This window comes from Coregonus lavaretus (genome assembly GCF_964263955.1).
Source record: "Coregonus lavaretus genome assembly, chromosome: 28".
Classification (NCBI taxonomy): Eukaryota; Metazoa; Chordata; class Actinopteri; order Salmoniformes; family Salmonidae; genus Coregonus; species Coregonus lavaretus.
In genome coordinates, this window is record NC_140015.1 from 13,963,517 (window position 1) to 13,983,969 (window position 20,453).

General features: G+C 44.3%; 1 protein-coding gene across 2 annotated transcripts; it reads left to right on the top strand.

The window, feature by feature from the left end:
* Positions 1–1,031: 1,031 nt before the first annotated feature.
* LOC311103525 (mitogen-activated protein kinase kinase kinase 14-like) lies at positions 1,032–20,205 on the top strand. 2 transcript variants are annotated; one of them, XM_084145099.1, is made up of 16 exons: positions 1,032–1,125; positions 10,322–10,588; positions 10,694–10,775; positions 10,957–11,191; positions 11,562–11,948; positions 12,058–12,192; positions 12,291–12,420; positions 15,183–15,311; positions 16,172–16,279; positions 16,378–16,535; positions 18,280–18,430; positions 18,599–18,892; positions 19,046–19,158; positions 19,253–19,394; positions 19,591–19,691; positions 19,868–20,205. In XM_084145099.1, the coding sequence occupies exons 2-16, from the start codon at positions 10,330–10,332 to the stop codon at positions 20,030–20,032; spliced, it is 2,589 nt and encodes an 862-aa protein (XP_084001225.1). In that variant the 5' UTR covers positions 1,032–1,125; positions 10,322–10,329; the 3' UTR covers positions 20,033–20,205. The 2 variants fall into 2 exon arrangements, with proteins under 2 accessions (XP_084001225.1, XP_084001226.1); XM_084145100.1 differs by having other exon boundaries at positions 1,100–1,125; positions 10,325–10,588.
* Positions 20,206–20,453: the final 248 nt, after the last annotated feature.

Below are 20,453 nucleotides of genomic sequence, written 5' to 3' on the forward strand. Positions count from 1 at the left end.
AAACCATCATAAAAAGCATTCTTCAAATAAAGTGGTGATCCTAACTGACCTAAGACAGGGAATTTTTACTAGGATTAAATGTCAGGAATTGTGAAAAACTGAGTTTAAATGTATTTGGCTAAGATGTATGTAAACTTCCGACTTCAACTGTATCACGGTGTCAAGGCATATGACAGGGATCATCTACTAGATTCAGCCACAGGCCGATTTTTTATTGAGCAGGTGGTTGGGGGCCAGAACATAATTACAAATAATTTGTAGACTGCAAATTGACCGAAAGAAGCCCAAACACATATGTTTGACTAAAACATAATAATTTCAAACCTTGCTTACATTTGTATACGATCACGTTGTTTCTCTCTATTATGCGTGGGAATACTTGGGAACAGATTTCTTAAATTAAAATCACTTGGAGTTGATGTCCTGGTGTTTCTTTTTACAGTATTTTATGTCCAACAATGAAAATTACACACACACATTTTTTTGTAGGTGTTTTTTTCCTGGCTTCCCCATTGATTTTACACACGCACTGCTACTGATAGGCCTACATGCTTGCCCTTAGCTTTATGCACACTTAATCGTTTCGCGTGCTCATACTTGGGTGCCACCGAGCATAATGTCATGGCTTGTCAGAGAAACCTCCACTAGCGTTTGGATTAGACTGGGCAGCCGCTAGTGGTCGCTATGGATCCTCACTATCCATAGCTTCCAATAGCGGCTGCCCAGGCTACAGTTCAATATAATTTAGTTGAGAAAAGTTGTGCCTACATTGTGAAAACATTTAGGCTGCGTTTAGACAGGCAGCCCAATTCTGAGATCGCCTTTGAAAAACATCTGATGTGATAAGATCTGATGTGATTGGTGAGAAAATACAAATGAGAGGAAAAAATATCGTAATTGGGCTGCCTGTATACACGCAGCCTTGGTATTTTAGTAAAGTAATTGTACACAAGAACCACACACTTCCTCCATTTCATCCTAACTTCGATCATGTACTTTCGATTTTCATATCCACACCCCTCTGATGACGCAATCACAATTGTGGACTTTTTTTGCGGACTGTGTAGATACTGAAAACAGCCAACGCCTTTTATATCATTTTAAAAACAACAGACTTGAAAAAAGGTAAGTCAATATGAACTATACAGATATCAGAATTGAATATGGCCACAATATTCTTAACTTTCTTAGCAATTGGGTTGAAGTCCATTTGAAATGGCGGAGGAAAAGGAGGTGAAGTGAAGTCGCGTCAACATGTTCTCTCGCCCATAGCATAATGATAATTTTTATGAAACGTAATTACTTAAGAACTTATTAGTTGTTACATTTAAGATAACAAATGACGCAGGTAGATGTTATACACGAAGTTGCCAGATAGGCTATTACAGTAGATATTGCCAGATATTACAGTTCACGGCCTGTTGACGATACTATCTTCTGACCCGGGTGTTTTCTTAAGAGCCGCTGACGCTTGTTGAACACACATCGCTTGCGGAAAGTTTTTTGGAAACATAAGGAACGTATCTTCTAGATCAGCGAGAACTAATTTTCATAAAACAAAAGGTTAAATTACTACACACATTTAAAGGTTAGTGTTCCCACACGTCCATATATATCTCCATGTTTCATGGCTTGTTTATGGGAGACATAGGTGGCCACCTGTGCTAATTAGCTTTCTAATGCGCTCCGAACACCAGTGTGTAAGTGTAACTGGGGAGGAAGTGTAGTTCCTCAACTGGAGGCACACACAGCTTGTGGATCTGTGCAAAACTCTACAGTAAGTGTACCTTTTTTATTTGAAGGATTCTTTCGCCCTGATGTGAAAGATAAGGGGCCTATCAACATGTTTCGAAAACCGGTTTTGAAAGTGATGATTATTGACTTTTCTGAACATTAAAACACAGCATCAGTATTGAATACTGAACAAAATCTAAACGCAACATGCAACAATTTCAAAGATTTTACTGAGTTACAGTTCATATAAGGAAATCAGTCAATTGAAATAAATTCATTTGGCACTAATCTATGGATTTCACGACTGGGAATACAGAGATGCATCTGTTGGTCACAAGTAGGGGTGTGGATCAGAAAAACAGTCAGTATCTGGTGTGACCACCATTTGCATCATGCAGCACGACACATCTCCTTCACATAGAGTTGATCAGGCTGTTGATTGTGGGCTGTGGGATGTTATCCCACTCCTCTTCAATGGCTGTGCAAAGTTGCTGGATATTGGCCGGAACTAGAACACGCTATCGTACACGTTGATCCAGAGCATCCCAAACATGCTCAATGGGTGACATGTCTGGTGAGTATGCAGGCCATGGAAGAACTGGGACATTTTCAGCTTCCAGGAATTGTGTACAGATCCTTGCGACATTGGGCCGTGCATTAACATGCTGAAACATGAGGTGATGTCGGCGGATGAATGGCACGACAATGGGCCTCAGGACCTCGTCACGGTATCTCTGTGCATTAAAATTGCCATAGATAAAATGCAATTGTGTTCGTTGCCCGTAGCTTATGCCTGACCATGCCATAACCCCACCACCACCATGGGGCACTCTGTTCACAACGTTGACATCAGCAAACTGCTCACCCACATGACGACATACACGTGGTCTGCGGTTATGAGGACAGTTGGACGTACTGCCAAATTCTCTAAAATGACATTGGAGGTGGCTTATGGTAGAGAAATGAACATTCAATTATCTGGCAACAGTTCTGGTTGACAGTCCTGCAGTCAGAATGCCAATTGCACGCTCCCTCAACTTGAGACATCTGTGGCATTGTGTTGTGTGACAAAACGGCACATTTTAGAGTGGCCCTTTATTGTCCCCAGCACAAGGTGCACCTGTGTAATGATCGTGTTGTTTAATCAGCTTCTTGATATGCCACACCTGTCAGGTGGATTAATTATCTTGGCAAAGGAGAAATGCTCACTAACAGGGATGTAAACAAGTTTGTGGCCAAAATTTGAGAGAAAAACATTTGTTGTGCGTTTGGAAAATTTCGGTGATCTTTTATTTCAGCTCATGAAACATGGGACCAACACTTTACATGTTGCGTTTATATTTTTGTTCAGTGTAGTTCAAATGGAGCCTAATGATGGCAAATGTAACCACTGAAAACCCTACATACGGAGAAAAAGATTCTGAGAGCTACAGTCTGTTTCCTATAAGTGGACCTATTTAGACCACATACCCATTACGCCCACTTCCATCTTTGCATTCAAAGAAAAAAAGAAACATTTTGCACTATTTTATGTTTCAACCAGGTCATGTTTTTATTCTAAGCCAATTAAATGTATTATTAAAGTTATTGTCAATTTCAAAGCTGCAAAAAAAGCGCATTTTCAGTTTGTCTATATTTACGGAGGTTATAGCATAGGCTAACCAATTCTAAATGGCACTAGCATTTCACAAAGTAGCCTAAGTGGAAAATAGATGGGATACAATCTTTCCAAAACTGCAGCTTGTTGTTGGAACATATTTCCCTACTTCAATCAACCAGTCCATTTTGAATTTGTGATAAAACTGTCATCATTTGGTAAGGAATGTATCCCATCAGTTATATGCATTTTTTTCTGTAGGTTTATCGGGAGCTTGTGTGCGCAGGAAGTGGTCGGAACACAACTGTGTGATGCTTGGCTTGGTTTCTTTTTTGTTGTGCCCTGCAAATGCACATGTACAAATGGAACACTAGAGTCAAAGCAAATTAAAGTTGTCTTCAAGACAAAATAAATAAAACAATTGGGACAACATTTTACTTGCCCGTTCGGGCAGCCACAAATCACATTCCACCAAATAGTTTTACAGTATTTGAAAAAGAAGTGATCTCTGGTTAAAGGTCGAGCTTTGACATCCGTTCGAGTACTCGATTACTCATGCCCATCCCAACTTGAATAGCCTATATAGCCTATAGATCAGATCAAGGAGCCAAGCGACAACACTGCCCCCACGGCTGTGGAAGGAATGATACGGCGTGTCTCAAATTTTTTGGTAGTAAAAAAAGTATGTAAAATGCCGGAGCGTATTACAAAGAGATGCCCCATTTGTGCCGAAAACCGACATTGCAACACTCCGAATCGTGCGTCTGCATAGAGCTTGTAGTAAGCTTAAGTTGTTAGCTTCTTGCGATCAAGCTCCTCTTGGTAACAGCAGAGAATCCCCTCCTGGATCATAAAGCTACTTCCATTCATTTTTTTAAACCGGTACCTGGTTACCTTCAGACTAATCATGTGACACTTGTGGGGGTCATAGAACAAAAAAAGAGAACCCCATCAGTGGGGATTAAAAAGTGAGTATACGCAATGCCCACTGAAAACATTGTGGGTGTACGGCGTATACCTGCGTATAGCCCCCACTACACCACTGGGCTAAAGTCTTCCACCCAGTGACCAGATGCGAACCTGATGAAGTGACAGAGAAGCAACCCATGTCCTTCTCTGTGTCTGATGCATTTTTAGCCCCAGATTAAATAGGTGTGCTTGTCTTTCTGATGTGTGAAGGATGTGTTGCTATGCACAGAGGCCTTCACCCCCTCTGATACCCTGCATCACTCACTCATTGAGACATTCATTTTGGATTCCCATGAGTTGCTTGCTAGTCACTGAATGAGTGCCTCGGACCAGTGCTTTGTGAGGGGCCCAGAAGTACTGGCAGGTATCCAGGTATGGCGTAGGCGTACTGGTGTGTTAAATTAGCCAGGTCCTGCAGGAGATGGAGCCCTCGGCTGTCCTTACTCAAGCCTCTGGTATTCTGCTAATCTGAGTGGGCGTATATGAGTCAGTGGTCATTGTGTGTCTGTGTGTATCCATCCTGAATCTTTTCAGCAGTTCCATCTGCAGCAGTTCCTCTATTTGTTCCTTTCTTTGTTGTATCCTCTACAGTCTACATTCACTCCCCCAGAATCTAGCTGCCATTTTTGGATCCCCTTTCCACACCTCCTCCCGTTCCTGTCCTTTCTGCCCCCACATTCTCTCAGTTCTCTACCAAGATTCCAACAGTCCCCCACCCCTCTGCTCACTGAGTATCATGCTCATGTTTTTCATGCATGTGTTTTTGATAGGTAGTCGAGAGGTCCTCAAGCACAGTTATATTGTCACATTGACAGTTAGGCCGGGGCCTATGTTGTTATAGCAAAGTTGTTACATTGCTGTAATAACACAACATAGAGAAACAAAAAACACAATCTGCACACAGTTTGCCAAATGCTGAGTACAGCTAAAGGAGGACTTACTCTATATATCACAATGACTTGTCCCTATGGTCAGAGTGGTTTTCTGGGCTGTGGAGTGCAGCGCTACAACCTATCATTAGTCTGTAGTTCTCATAGTTTAACCTCTTCAAGAGGTTTTTAAGAGGGCAAATGACTTGTGAGTGATCCATCAAGGCCAGAGGATGTAGGCTAATCCCAGGATAGAAAATGATCACATTAACTCTGTTTAAACGATCACAAGTAAAATATTTTATATTAAAGCAAGAGTCAAGGGTGATGATAAATTCATATAGGCTATTTGCTTTAAGCTGTCACTCACTGCTATGATTTGATACAAGAGTTGGCTGTTTGACATGTCCAAATGAGGTCCCTGTTGCCCTTTAGTGGCTCTGTTCTAAGTAATTTGTTGTTCCTCTCTCAAAAAAAGAGGAAACCAAAAAAGGAAGTGAGATTATCCCAAACTCAAAAAGGAGGCTGACCTTTTCCCTGCTATGAGTTAAAACCTCGCAATTCTCACATGTCAATCTGATGTTGTTTTATTTATTAAAATTATTATAATAAGAAGGGAAAACAGCAGGGGCTAAAGGTCGGGAGTTCAACACCCACAACTAAGAATCATAGATGATAGATTATACAGACAGAGGGGATTGATAGCTGCATCATTGATTTATGGGAGCTCATAACTTTGGTTATATGTAGAACAGAAGCATGATGTTCCTGTGGACATGATTGATGCGACTACTCTGGCCTGATGGGATCAAGTGGCTTATTCATGCATCATCGTTTGCTTGGTATTTGACCCTGAGTGTGTTTTAAGAGCATAACCCTGAACCCAGTCCCCATTTTACAGCCCCAATGTAGCACAATGAGAGGCTTATTGTGGCCAAAGATTATAAGAAAGTCTAGTAAATAACTAACACGTGGCCCCTTGCTTTGGGGAATTCATTCTTCAGGGTTTGTTGTTTTGGGTCCCAAATGAACATTTAAAGAGTTAGCCGGGTTAGATTTGGACACTGTTGGGTGCCCTTTTTAATAATGTGCTCTAATTTTCCCATTATTTAGGGAGAGTGAAAAGGTACAGAAAGAGACTGAGCATGAGAGAGAGAAAGCACAGAAAGAGCAAGCCAGCCCTGCTGCTGCAGGGAAAAGAGGGAGGGGGGATGTGGGGAAGTGAGATGGATTTCCCGTAAATCACCATCAACCAATCACAGCTCCTACCCAGGTTGGCAGTGGCCCAGTGGGATCAAGCGACACCAAGCAACCGAGATACACAGCAAAATTACAGAGTGAAGTAGAGAGAGGGAGAGAGAGAGTCAAAAGAGACCTGTATTACAGAGAGTGAGTTATCATTTGTAAGGATAGGGGTATATACTAGCACAATATTTGACTTTTTTGAGTTTAGTTGAGTGAAAAACGGATAACCAGAAGAGATTGCAGACCTGCAATTCAGACCTGCCTCTGTCGGTAGGTCTATGTTTCCTTCCTCAATGTCTGTTTTTCTGTCCAGTTCTTTGTCAAAGGGCCTGTTCTTACTTCCGCCCCACTTGACTTCAGTTGGGGTGTGGTGCTGTGTTTTGGAGGAGGGGTACGTGTGCGGAGCTCTCGCTTTAGCAGGAAGCAATGATCAGTGAATGAGAAAGCTGGTGCGCCTGCTCAGAGTCTGGGTTAGACAAAGTGTGTGTGGAGGATGGGACAGAGAGATGGACAGGAAAGTGGGGAGTTGACTCTCAAGGAAGCAAAATTCACTGAACAGTGTGTGGAGTGTTTTATTTTAATGCTATACAGGTTCTAAGAGATGTCTTACATGATTTGCATATGCGGGTATAAACAGGGTAGTTGAGTATTTACTTAGCATTTACCCTGGCAGTCAACCTGAGCTTGGTCTGTCATAAAGGGAACAGGGCACCTGTCTAAGGGAAGAGCAAAAGTGAGGGGGAAATATAAACTCCTGTGAAGTGCAGGCACACTGATGCAACATGCAGCAACCCTAGCTCTACAGCTCTCAGCTTACAGTGTACACTAAGCAGGCCTAGGTCCAAAGCCTCTCTGTCATTTCTCTACTGATTTAAACATGATCAGATCAGAGGAGTCTGAGTTTTCATTTGAAAGACATACTCCATGCTTGATGCTTGTTAACTGACAATAAATACATGAAAACAGCATACACCTACAGTGGGGAAAAAAAGTATTTAGTCAGCCACCAATTGTGCAAGTTCTCCCACTTAAAAAGATGAGAGAGGCCTGTAATTTTCATCATAGGTACACGTCAACTATGACAGACAAAATGAGAAAAAAAAATCCAGAAAATCACATTGTAGGATTTTTCATGAATTTATTTCCAAATTATGGTGGAAAATAAGTATTTGGTCAATAACAAAAGTTTCTCAATACTTTGTTATATACCCTTTGTTGGCAATGACACAGGTCAAACGTTTTCTGTAAGTGTTCACCAGGTTTTCACACACTGTTGCTGGTATTTTGGCCCATTCCTCCATGCAGATCTCCTCTAGTGCAGTGATGTTTTGGGGCTGTCGCTGGGCAACACGGACTTTCAACTCCCTCCAAATATTTTCTATGGGGTTGAGATCTGGAGACTGGCTAGGCCACTCCAGGACCTTGAAATGCTTCTTACGAAGCCACTCCTTCGTTGCCCGGGCGGTGTGTTTGGGATCATTATCATGCTGAAAGACCCAGCCACGTTTCATCTTCAATGCCCTTGCTGATGGAAGGAGGTTTTCACTCAAAATCTCACGATACATGGCCCCATTCATTCTTTCCTTTACACGGATCAGTCGTCCTGGTCCCTTTGCAGGAAAACAGCCCCAAAGCATGAATTTTCCACCCCCATGCTTCACAGTAGGTATGGTGCTCTTTGGATGCAACTCATCATTCTTTGTCCTCCAAACACGACGAGTTGAGTTTTTACCAAAAAGTTATATTTTGGTTTCATCTGACCATATAACATTCTCCCAATCCTCTTCTGGATCATCCAAATGCACTCTAGCAAACTTCAGACGGGCCTGGACATGTACTGGCTTAAGCAGGGGGACACGTCTGGCACTGCAGGATTTGAGTCCCTGGCGGCGTAGTGTGTTACTGATGGTAGGCTTTGTTACTTTGGTCCCGGCTCTCTGCAGGTCATTCACTAGGTCCCCCCATGTGGTTCTGGGATTTTTGCTCACCGTTCTTGTGATCATTTTGACCCCACGGGGTGAGATCTTGCGTGGAGCCCCACATCGAGGGAGATTATCAGTGGTCTTGTATGTCTTCCATTTCCTAAGAATTGCTCCCACAGTTGTTTTCTTCAAACCAAGCTGCTTACCTATTGCAGATTCAGTCTTCCCAGCCTGGTGCAGGTCTACAATTTTGTTTCTGGTGTCCTTTGACAGCTCTTTGGTCTTGGCCATAGTGGAGTTTGGAGTGTGACTGTTTGAGGTTGTGGACAGGTGTCTTTTATACTGATAACAAGTTCAAACAGGTGCCATTAATACAGGTAACGAGTGGAGGACAGAGGAGCCTCTTAAAGAAGAAGTTACAGGTCTGTGAGAGCCAGAAATCTTGCTTGTTTGTAGGTGACCAAATACTTATTTTCCACCATAATTTGCAAATAAATTCATAAAAAATCCTACAATGTGATTTTCTGGATTTTTTTTTCTCAATTTGTCTGTCATAGTTGACATGTACCTATGATGAAAATTACAGGCCTCTCTCATCTTTTTAAGTGGGAGAACTTGCACAATTGGTGGCTGACTAAATACTTTTTTTCCCCACTGTATATCATTGGTATGCAAACAGAAATCATGCCATGTTTGACCAGTCTAGCTCATTGTATCTTATCCCAGCAGTTTTCATGTGTATTTTTTTTGCATAGAGGCTGTCAGAGAGTTCAAGGTGTTTTGTGCTGTTCAACTTATATTGCGCCCTCCAACACACACACACTCCTATTCTGTGGAACTGAGGCAGGCCTGTTCCTTGAACATGCCATGTAGCAGTCTTTACAACACGACTACTTCCTGGTGTTAACTACACAGTTGTAACTGTCAAAACAAGGCCGTGATCGAGTTTCCTGTCTCATTCGCTCACCGCAAAACTTGAAGTTTCAGCAGAGAAGGAGTTGCGATCAAGTTTCTGTGTCAAGCATACACTTCCTCCATGTTGAGAAAGTTATATGTTTCAAATCAAATTGTATTGGTCACATGCGCCGAATACAACAGATGTAGACTTTACCATGAAATACTTATTTACGAGCCCATTCCCAACAATGCAGAGTTAAAAAGTACCCAAAATATTTGCTTTAGAAACGAGGCGCAATACAAGGCAGAGATCAACAATTACTAGATTTACTTGTTTCACCGCCACACAAAGGCGGCCATTGTTCCATTCTTAGCAGGTGCGAAGTTCAGTTGACATGAGGGAGGATCTTTGCAGAAGTTAATAAACTATACTGGGGGTTTTGATTACCCAGTCGCTGTCCCTGCAATCACAAGCTCTGCTCCGCTCTCTGCTAATGGACAGGTGTGAGGATCGCTTAGATCAGCAAGTTGGTTGCTGTGGGATGTGCTTCAACTGAAGTGCTGTACACTGAGCTTTTCAAGGATGGACCGTTTTGAATAGTCTAACCAACAGCGAAGTTAGTAAACAGGATAAAACCGGGGCCTTCCGGGTTGCGCATACACTAAGGCAATGCATCGCAGTTCTAGCTGTGTTACTACAGATCCTGGTTTGATACCGGGCTGTGTCGCAGCTGGCCGTGTCCTTGTCCCATCACGCTCTAGCTACTCCTGTGGCGGGCCGGGCGCATGCACGCTGACACGGTCGCCAGGTGTATGGTGTTTCCTCCGACACCTTTTGCGGCTGGCTTCCGGGTTAAGCGTGCATTGTGTCAAGAAGCTGTGCGGCTTGGCAGGGTTGTGTTTCGGAGGACGCACGGCTCTCGACCTTGGCCTCTCCCGAGTCCGTAGGGGAGTTGCAGCGATGGGAGAAGACTCTAACTACCAATTGGATATGACAAAATTGGGGAGAAAAAGGGGTAAAAAAAAAAAAAAAAGGATAAAACCAAGTTTTAATCTGAATTGACATCATTTTCTGTTTCCTTCTCCAGCAGGTGAGATGGAGGTGAGTCAAAGGTTCTTTAACTCGACCAGACCATTCTTAGATTCACCCCAAATAGAACTGAAGGGGTCTTGCCCAGGCCTCCCCAGCCCAGCAGGCAGGACGAGTGACGAGGAGGGGAAGGAGAGCAAAGGGGACCTCATGGGTTGTTTGAAACCCAGTGTATATCAAGTCCTAACACACGGCACAGCAGAACAAGTGGGTGAAGCAGGTCCGCTGAACCATCTGAAGTGCTCGATCATAGCCCAGCCTGTATGTGAGTATATTAAGGACGGGGCGATACTCGTTTTTATAGGATTAACTGCAGAAAGAGAGAGAGAAAATGGCACCAAGCTAACACCTGCTGTCTGTGCTTCCCTAGGTGAAACCCTAGACTCCCAGCAGTTCAGCCCTTCCTGCTCCGGAAGCCCCTATGTCGCAACCCCCAACTGCTTAAACAACCGGTATGACCTCACTTATCCCTCCATAACACACTCATTCATTATCTCTCCTTTCAACTCTCTCAATCTTTGGTTTTCTTCTTTAGCTACAAAGCATTAGTCAAACCACTAATGTCTTCTTACAGTCTTCTGTTTTCGTAGCAGTACTCTATTCACACAGGCATTGCTGTTGTGTCTTCCACAGGCCCTTCTCAGAGCACAACAATGTGGCGTGTTCCACCGCAGCCTCCAACCAGGACAAACCAGGCTCCCCGGCCCACCACTCCCCCAGGAAGAAGCTAAGGAAGAAACAGAAGAGGAAGGAGAAGAAAGAGGAGGAGAGGGAGACAGGGAACCAGAGACAGAGACGTAGAGTGCCTTCTGGTGTCCCTGAGCAGGAGAGCCAGACTGGCAGTTCTCCTCAACTGATCCAGACCCAGGTAAGATGAGCACTCTCCCTGTAACATCCTACCATCAGACACAAAATGGATGACGTTGAACTCTAGTTGAACTTGAAGTGCCTTTCTTGTGATTCATAGTCTGTAGTATGAACCGTAGACGGTCTCATATAGTGTTTGAGCTTCTATCAGCAAACATCCTAGCACAAACATTAGCATTCCAACCAGGAGGAAGTGATTCAGAGAACTCTTGACTGTCTGAGACAAAGCTTCATTTCAGGTGTCCATAGTCTTGAAGCCTCACCCACACAGATAGTTGTCAGTGTCAGCATCATCACCTGGAGTTGAAAGCTCTTTCCTGGCAGACAGTCACCTTTAATCACCTGGGGGTTGTTGTTTTTCTCCCTTTTAGGAGGACGCTTCAGAGCCCCAAAGATGCCAAAGTAACATCAGCACTTTCTGCAGTAGCAGTATCCAGAGTTTAGAGGTGCATGACACAAGATGCCCCCCTTACCCCCTCCAGGACTGCAACAGGGGCCCCAGCCCTCCCCACCAAAGCTGGGGCCCCCAGGTGTTTAGCCCCCCCTCCAACCTCTTAATCTATGGGCAGGAGAGTGACTCGGACTCTCCTCTCAGCAGTGTGGGAGACTGTTCACTGGCCCTAGCGGGGCTCAGGGGCAGTGTCAGTCAGGAGGACCGATGCTATGCAGGTCCCTTCTGCAAAGACGTGGAAAGGGATGTCAGGGAGGAGGGAGAAGTCTCAGAGACTGACACCAACGAGGGCCTGATCTTCAATGAGGTAACTTTCCAGACTGCAATAGTTGTCGATAAAGGCAGTTGTTTACTTGTGGCTTTTTCTGATTCCTCCTTATTCATTCAGCCAATTGTTCTTTCTCATTTCCTATTAGAATATCCAGCCTGTCAATTATGAGTACAGGGAGGGGAAGGACTACATCCTCTGCAAGTCTATCAACACAGGATCATACGGGGAAGTGTGCAGTGTGCAAGACAACAGAACACACTTCAGATTTGCCGCCAAAAAGGTACAACAGCACTTACACTCTTTGTGTATACATCATCTGTGTGTTATCTCTCGCTATTGATAACTATAGAACTCTCTCCTCCCTCTCCTTCCTCACAGATTCTCCTGAAAAGTTTTAGTAGTGAGGAAGTGGGTACGTGGAGTGCCCTGAAGTCTCCTCGCGTGGTGGAACTCTTCGGAGTGATCAGAGAGGGGCCCTACGTCAACCTCTTAATGGACCTCAAAGCTGGTGAGCTATATACTATACCAGTGGCGGCTCCTGAAAAAATTCTCAGGGGGGGCAATTTTTCTGATGATTTAGGTGACCTACACACATTTTAAAAAAGATATGTCCAGCAACAACATGAAGACAGGGGCAGCATATAAGTCAATACCAGAAGCATTTATTGACTGATCTCAAAAGTGTTGGCTTACCAGGGTTGGTGGAGCCCTCAGTTTCATCTTTGCCTCGCAAAGCTAACTCAAACACTCCGCAAAACTTCACACACTGGATTAGCCGGCTGAGGATGTGGCGGTTCTTGCTAATGTCGTAGTAAATATATTTGTTATAGTGAATATGGAATATGATATGTTGAGTAAAATGTTGTGCTAAGATCTATTTAGGTCAGGAGCTGGTTATAAGTTCTGTTCCTATCCAATAACAATGGACAAAAGGGTCCTATCTTGTCAGCCTTGTCAGTTTCAGTTCTCCAGTAAACTTGTGATTATCAACACTAACCTCATCGTTGTGGCGGCGGACAGCTAGCCTGTATCCCTCATCCAGTTGAGTGGGAATGTTAACTCTCCCCAAAGCAGACCATCTCAAACAGCTATCCATGTGGGTCTTTGACAGCTCATGTTTCTTAATCTTTCCTGAAAGATGGTGCATGTCCGTTACACACCAGTCGCTGTCCAAGCGGTGCTGTCTGCCGTGCCGCCTTCAGGGTGAAAGAGTAAGCAGGGGGTAGCAGAAGACTGCATTAGCTACATCGCAGCCTGCTAGCCAGGTTTTTCGTTCGTACCAATTTTTGGAAAATCCTCGGGTGTAGGACTTCCCCCCTTTAGTAGAAACCTGTTGAATTATTAAATTTGGTCTGGGAGGTCCTAATTGTTTCGTTGCCAATTTATCTTCATTTGTTCGCCGACAAAAAGGAACTTCTTTCAAAGACACAATCGAGTTGCTCTGAAGCCTAGCCATTTTGACAGTAATAGTGAATTGATTGACGCTGCTACCCGCTCTTTTCTTAGTTACGTTCATGGTTATGTTACGTATGATGAAAGCGCGTAAGTGCAAGCCCTCAGAAACCCATAGAGATTGTATTGAAAGCTCTGATATTTGAAAAAAATAGATTTTACATGGGAGTCTATGACAGACTTCTGGGCGATTTTCAACCTGACTGAAATCGCCCCAAAAGGGGGGGGGGGCCATTTGAAGCACGACTTTAGCCTGATTGGACATTTAGTGGCACTGTGGCAGATCAGACGTCTAGATTACAACACTGATAACTACTGTTGCCGTGATATAATTGATTAGAAAAAAAATCCCTTCCTTTTCCCGTTTGGCAGTGCGTCGCCCATATCGCCCTATTGAACACACCGCCCCTGTACTATACTATACCTTGATCTCAGGCAGTGACCTAGATGCTAGTGATGCGCGGGCCAGCTGTTTGTTTACCCGCACCCGCCCGCAATTGCTAATAACCCATCTGCAACCACCCGACTATGTGTTAAAGTGAAAATCTGAGGCCCGACCCTAACCCGCTAATATAGAGAAATGCTGTAGGCTACAGTCCAAGACAGTGGAATGATTTTCTCCTGATTTTAGTTATGTTTCTACTTATAATTTCTGACATTTTGGTAGGCTATTTGTTAGTCAACTTGTCTATAATTAGATACATGCAGCTTCTCTTCTGTCATTATATATTGCCCTAGAAGACTAAATAAACCCTTCCTCACCAGAAACGTAATAAATTATAGAATGAATGCTTCAATCTAGTTGACATCGGTAAAGTTTTTCTCTGTCATCTTCTTTCATGGAGCAAAGATGTTTAGGGACCAAAACATAATTAAAGGGGGAATGATTTTCTGTGCTAAATTTCCAAATGACATCAGTTTGACCCAACATGTTTCTGATAAGATTTAAGTTCGGCTTGAATGCCTCTTTTATGTGGTTGAAATACTATCAGCTTTTATGATGCTGATAGAGATAGATACCATCTGTACAGGTACTAACTGAGCATTCGCATTCTCTCAAAATGCTGAAATAAATAAATCATATTTCTCCACTCCTGTTCCTGAGTCCAAATTTTGCCTACATTTGGTTTATCATTTTACTGCAAGAAATGCTTAATTCTGCAGGAGTTAATATTAAGGCTATGTGAGAGGTTATAGACCTACAGTCAGTGTCCAGATTTCAGTTTCCATTTAACCCATCTGAACAGTAGGCTACAGTTCCCTTGAACTTCCCTATTTGAAGTCCTCGTCTTGTGACTGTTGAATTTGTATAGCGCCTCACAATCATCACACTTTTACCACTTCACCAAATCTTTCTCAAACACAACTTTTCTGGCCCTCCCTTCTCTTTATTTTCAACTCTCCATTTCACAGCTTTTCTGTTATTGAATTAAACTCTGACATTGGCACGCATACAGTTAGACCCCTAGGTTTATGCACTAATGCCAGATAGCCTAAAATGATTAAAGAAAAACCTCAATGTAGCCTATAGATATAAATTGCGCAAGAATTATAAATGTATGAATTTTTTTCAAGGTATTGTTTCTCTTTATTCAACCGGCCCGCCACCCACCCGCCCTTCATCCACACAATATTTAATGATCTGAAACCCGTCCGCCCCGCATATATAACCGCGGGTTATGAGTCAACCAGGGCATCACTACTAGATACCTCTGTTACAGTTTCTCGAAGGATGCCTCTAATTACCACTATGATTTTGAGGTGATTTTCCATCACCCACTGACCCCTCCTGCCCTCTTCTCTATTGTCTGCTTCTAGGCTCTGTGGGTCAGCTTATTAAAGAGAGGGGTCGGCTACCTGAGGACCTGGCCCTGCACTACCACTGTCAGGTCCTGGGGGCGCTGGAACACCTGCTGAAGAGACGAGTGCTACATCTGGACATAAAGGGTAGGCCGAGACATGAGATAATGAAAATGGCTGACTTATGAACAAAACTACAGCAGAAGGTTAATAACACACATGGCAACTAAATGTCTGGGCACATACACTGACTCTGGTGATGACACTAGGCATTTTCAAACTAGGTTTGATTAAGGCGTTTGATTATGGTAGCTATTAAAACAGTAATTACAAGACTTGTGTCTTGACAGTCGACACATGTAAAGAGCAATAGAAGAAGCAGACGTTCAGGATATTCATATTTTGATTCATATTTTGCCTTGGTGAGAGTAAGTTATTTCTCGGCTGTTTTTGCAGTTGTTATGTGGAACACAAGAGTCACAGATCGTGTCTTGATCTCGAGCACCTGTGTTGTGAAACCAGAGCACCACAGGCTGAGAACGCGCCAAGCCGGGAATTTCCCACAGTGTGACTCACCGCTGCTCTTTAGAGAGGGCGCATGCGCTCGCCAGCCAGAGAGGGAGAGCCAGAACTAGAGGAAGAGATTAAGCGAGAGAGCAAAGGATAGACAGTCGTAACCGCATGGCTCAGTGCTCAGACGCCACCTGGTGTCAGACATGCCACACCACAGGCACAGATACAACAGGGAGGTTTGGCCAAGTCACCTGCTGCCTGTCTATTATGCTATAAGACCCAGATTCATTCTTTCCCCAACAGCTGTTTCTTAATAGCCAACATGACTTGGATTTGACTCTCTTTTCCCCCTGGCTACCAGAACATCGCCCCGTCTGCATAGCTACAGTGCTGCTAAATATGGCTGTCTCATCCCAGGATTACAGAACAACAATAACCGAATCCAGCATATAGCCATAGATTAACATGCCTTCCTGTGTGTGTGTGTGTTGCAGCGGACAATGTGTTGCTGTCAGAGGATGGGAGGGACACCTTTCTGTGTGACTTTGGACACTCTGAGAGAATGGACATTCGTGGACAGAGCCTAAGTGCATCCCAAGGAGGTAGCAAAATATGAACTCAAGCCCTCACTATGAAATACAGAGGGTTTGACCTGGTTGTCATGTCTAAATGTATACTCTGTGTATGTGTGTGGGAGCAGATCTGAAGGGGACAGAGACTCACATGGCCCCGGAGATTGTGAAAGGGGAAACCCGCGGAGCCAAAGCAGACGTGTGGAGCAGCTGCTGCATGTTACTGCACATGCTCATTGGCTGCCAGCCCTGGACACGATACTACTCCCGTCCACTGTACTTCAAGGTATCATTCAACACAACACCACCCTGTCTTCATACTTGACATGTGACACATACTGTATGTAGCTACAGTGGGGGGAAAAAAGTATTTGATCCCCTGCTGATTTTGTACGTTTGCTCACTGACAAAGAAATTATCAGTCTATAATTTTAATGGTAGGTTTATTTGAACAGTGAGAGACAGAATAACAACAAAAAAATCCAGAAAAACGCACGTCAAAAATGTTATAAATTGATTCGCATTTTAATGAGGGAAATAAGTATTTGACCCCCTCTCAATCAGAAAGATTTCTGGCTCCCAGGTATCTTTTATACAGGTAACGAGCTGAGATTAGGAGCACACTCTTAAAGGGAGTGCTCCTAATCTCAGCTTGTTACCTATATATATAAAAGACACCTGTCCACAGAAGCAATCAATCAATCAGATTCCAAACTCTCCACCATGGCCAAGACCAAAGAGCTCTCCAAGGATGTCAGGGACAAGATTGTAGACCTGGAATGGTCTATAAGACCATTGCCAAGCAGCTTGGTGAGAAGGTGACAACAGTTGGTGCGATTATTCGCAAATGGAAGAAACACAAAAGAACTGTCAGTCTCCCTCGGCCTGGGGCTCCATGCAAGATCTCACCTCGTGGAGTTGCAATGATCATGAGAACGGTGAGGAATCAGCCCAGAACTACACGGGAGGATCTTGTCAATGATCTCAAGGCAGCTGGGACCATAGTCACCAAGAAAACAATTGGTAACACACTACGCCGTGAAGGACTGAAATCCTGCACCGCCCGCAAGGTCCCCCTGCTCAAGAAAGCACATATACAGGGCCGTCTGATGTTTGCCAATGAACATCTGAATGATTCAGAGGAGAACTGATTGAAAGTGTTGTGGTCAGATGAGAACAAAATCGAGCTCTTTGGCATCAACTCAACTCGCTCTGTTTGGAGGAGGAGGAATGCTGCCTATGACCCCAAGAACACCATCCCCACCATCAAACATGGAGGTGGAAACATTATGCTTTGGGGGTGTTTTTCTGCTAAGGGGACAGGACAACTTCACCGCATCAAAGGGACGATGGACGGGGCCATGTACCGTCAAATCTTGGGTGAGAACCTCCTTCCCTCAGCCAGGGCATTGAAAATGGGTCGTGGATGGGTATTCCAGCATGACAATGACCCAAAACACACGGCCAAGGCAACAAAGGAGTGGCTCAAGAAGAATCCCATTAAGGTCCTGGAGTGGCCTAGCCAGTCTCCAGACCTTAATCCCATAGAAAATCTGTGGAGGAAGCTGAAGGTTCGAGTTGCCAAACGTCAGCCTCGAAACCTTAATGACTTGGAGAAGATCTGCAAAGAGGAGTGGAACAAAATCCCTCCTGAGATGTGTGCAAACCTGGTGGCCAACTACAAGAAACGTCTGACCTCTGTGATTGCCAACAAGGGTTTTGCCACCAAGTACTACGTCATGTTTTGCAGAGGGGTCAAATACTTATTTCCCTCATTAAAATGCAAATCAATTTATAAAAATGTTGACATGCGTTTTTCTGTCTCTCACTGTTCAAATAAACCTACCATTAAAATTATAGACTGATCATGTCTTTGTCAGTGGGCAAACGTACAAAATCAGCAGGGGATCAAATACTTTTTTCCCTCACTGTATATGAATATATATTTTTTTAATTGTAGCCAATATTGGGCCCTGATTGGATTGAATCTTCATGTCATGGATTGCTTGTTCATGTCGCTATTGTTACAGATAGCCAATGAGCCTCCGCCTCTGAGGGAGATCCCGCCCGACTGCAGTCCCTTCACTGCTGATGTCATAAAGGCGGGACTACAGAAGGAGCCAACCAAGAGGGCCTCCGCTTCGGAGCTCAAGGGAAGAGCAGCCAGAGCTCTGAGAGAAGGTGAGGGGGTAGCACCGCCACTGTTTTTAGATCAGTTCTTAGATGTTAAATACTGTGGCTGTTAACCATGTTCATGTGAATACTGGCTAACCAACCTACTGCTTTTAGATCAGTCCTTAGATGTCATAAGTTTGTTATAACTGACTAACAACCCTACTGTGTGTCTAGTGGGAGGACTCAGCAGCCCCATCAGAGGGTCCTATAAGGAGCCACTACAGATAGACGACAGCGACACCTGCTCTGAGGAGAGCCCTGGGCTATGGCTGGAATCCATTAACCCAGGGAGGAAGGAGCTGAACAATGATGATGATGAGGAGGAGGAGGAGGAAGGCAGTGAGGAGACAACCTCACCTCCAGACTCACCTCGCTCTCTACTGACACAACTCCATGAATGGCAAAATCCCAAGATGGCCGACGTCACCTCCACCGTGTCCGAGCTTGAACTGCGCAAACTAGAGAGAGGTGAGGGTTGTTACAACATTCTGCGTGTTTTCTGTCTGTCAGTCTATGTATCTAAGTTAATTGTACTTGATGTGTATCTGTGTGTCTACAGCATATAAAGTCAAGTCAACTCTTCTGTTCTTAACGCTCCTCTTTTGCTGTGTTTGTCTGCAGAGTTCTACCTGACCAGTCTGTCTCAGCTGCACTCAGCTGAAACCCAGGAACAGCTACTGTCCTGCCTGAGCAGCAGTGACTGTTACTCCAACAGGGACTTATGGGACAGAAAGGTAACCCACCATATAATATGGCCAGATGTAGGGTGTGTAATGTGTTTCTGTGGGTTGGTAGCACATTCACAGTTCTCCCACTCCCTGACTACAGGACTCTGGCCGTTGGTCCATCAGCCCAGGTGATGACCTCAGCTCTGGCGTGTTCTCCTACAACAGCCAACCGGACGGACAGATTCTCAGTATGGACTGGCTGGTTCACCATACACACCTGTCTCCACCACGATGCTTTGAGGGTGAGTGACATCTCTCATTATCTGACCCTGGGGCTTATTCAGGAAGGTGCTACAGCTCAGGATGTTTAGATAAGAGTATCATGTCATATTGTTTCCCACTGGAAAGGACCTCATTCCCACAGAGATCTCATTCATGCTGAGAAAGCATGTGCAGTGCAATCATGTTGGCTGTTTCTCTGCACTGTGATTGGCTCAGGAGTTGACGTCTGCATCATGGACGTAAATGGGCAAAGCATCCGGATCCGAGAGAAACGCAGGGTGAAGGTGGGCCACATCGCCACGGGAATCAGCGACCAGGTGAGTGAGGGCTCATGGCTGACTTTTCAATCTGCCTCCCCTGACAACAAGTAATAATATAATAATAAATAATAATAAGTCATGCACGATCATATTGTCCTTTTCACAGGCGACTACACACAGGCCTTCATTACACCACCATAAACCTTACACCTGTGTGTCTCTCTCTCCCCTAGATCTCTGAGAGGGTGTTCACCATGGAGACTCAGGAGCGGGAGCCAGTGGCCCATGATGAGGAGGTGCAGGACTCTGGCCTTCTGCTCCGCTGTGTCCCTGCTCCTGACTACAGTCAGACCTGGAGATGGAGGGTCAAGGAGGGGGTGCTGGAGACTCGTGACTGAGCCATCAACTCTCCCCATTCAATACCAGTCTCATCAAGCATCAGGACTCTGGACTCACTCCTGTACGCCGGTCTTAAAGCCTATCCTGCTTTTTATCAAACTGTGCGTTATGTATAAAGGGACAGACGTCATGCGTTTCTTATAAATGGATATCCCTGTAAATTACAGAAGCACACACGTGTGGTGTTTGTGTTTTCTATACAAGAGAAAATGAGTTAATGTGAATCAGCTACAACTGCCTTTTCTCAATGTAAGGTATGGAAAGTCTGACAGTGCTGTAGACCTAGCATAATTTTATACAGCCGTCCAAAAATGACAGCCCTTTTCTGTACTTAGAGCACACCCAACAATAGCACTGAGCCAGTAGGATGTTAACATCTCAACCCTGTGTACCTTACAGTAACATTTTACATTTACCTCA

Coding starts and splice junctions, on each gene's coding strand:
- LOC311103525 (XM_084145099.1), top strand. CDS start 10,330: ATGGAGGTGAGTCAAAGGTTCTTTAACTCGACCAGACCATTCTTAGAT. Junction 10,589..10,693: donor GATCATAGCCCAGCCTGTAT/GTGAGTATATTA, acceptor GTGCTTCCCTAG/GTGAAACCCTAGACTCCCAG. Junction 11,192..11,561: donor CTCAACTGATCCAGACCCAG/GTAAGATGAGCA, acceptor TCTCCCTTTTAG/GAGGACGCTTCAGAGCCCCA.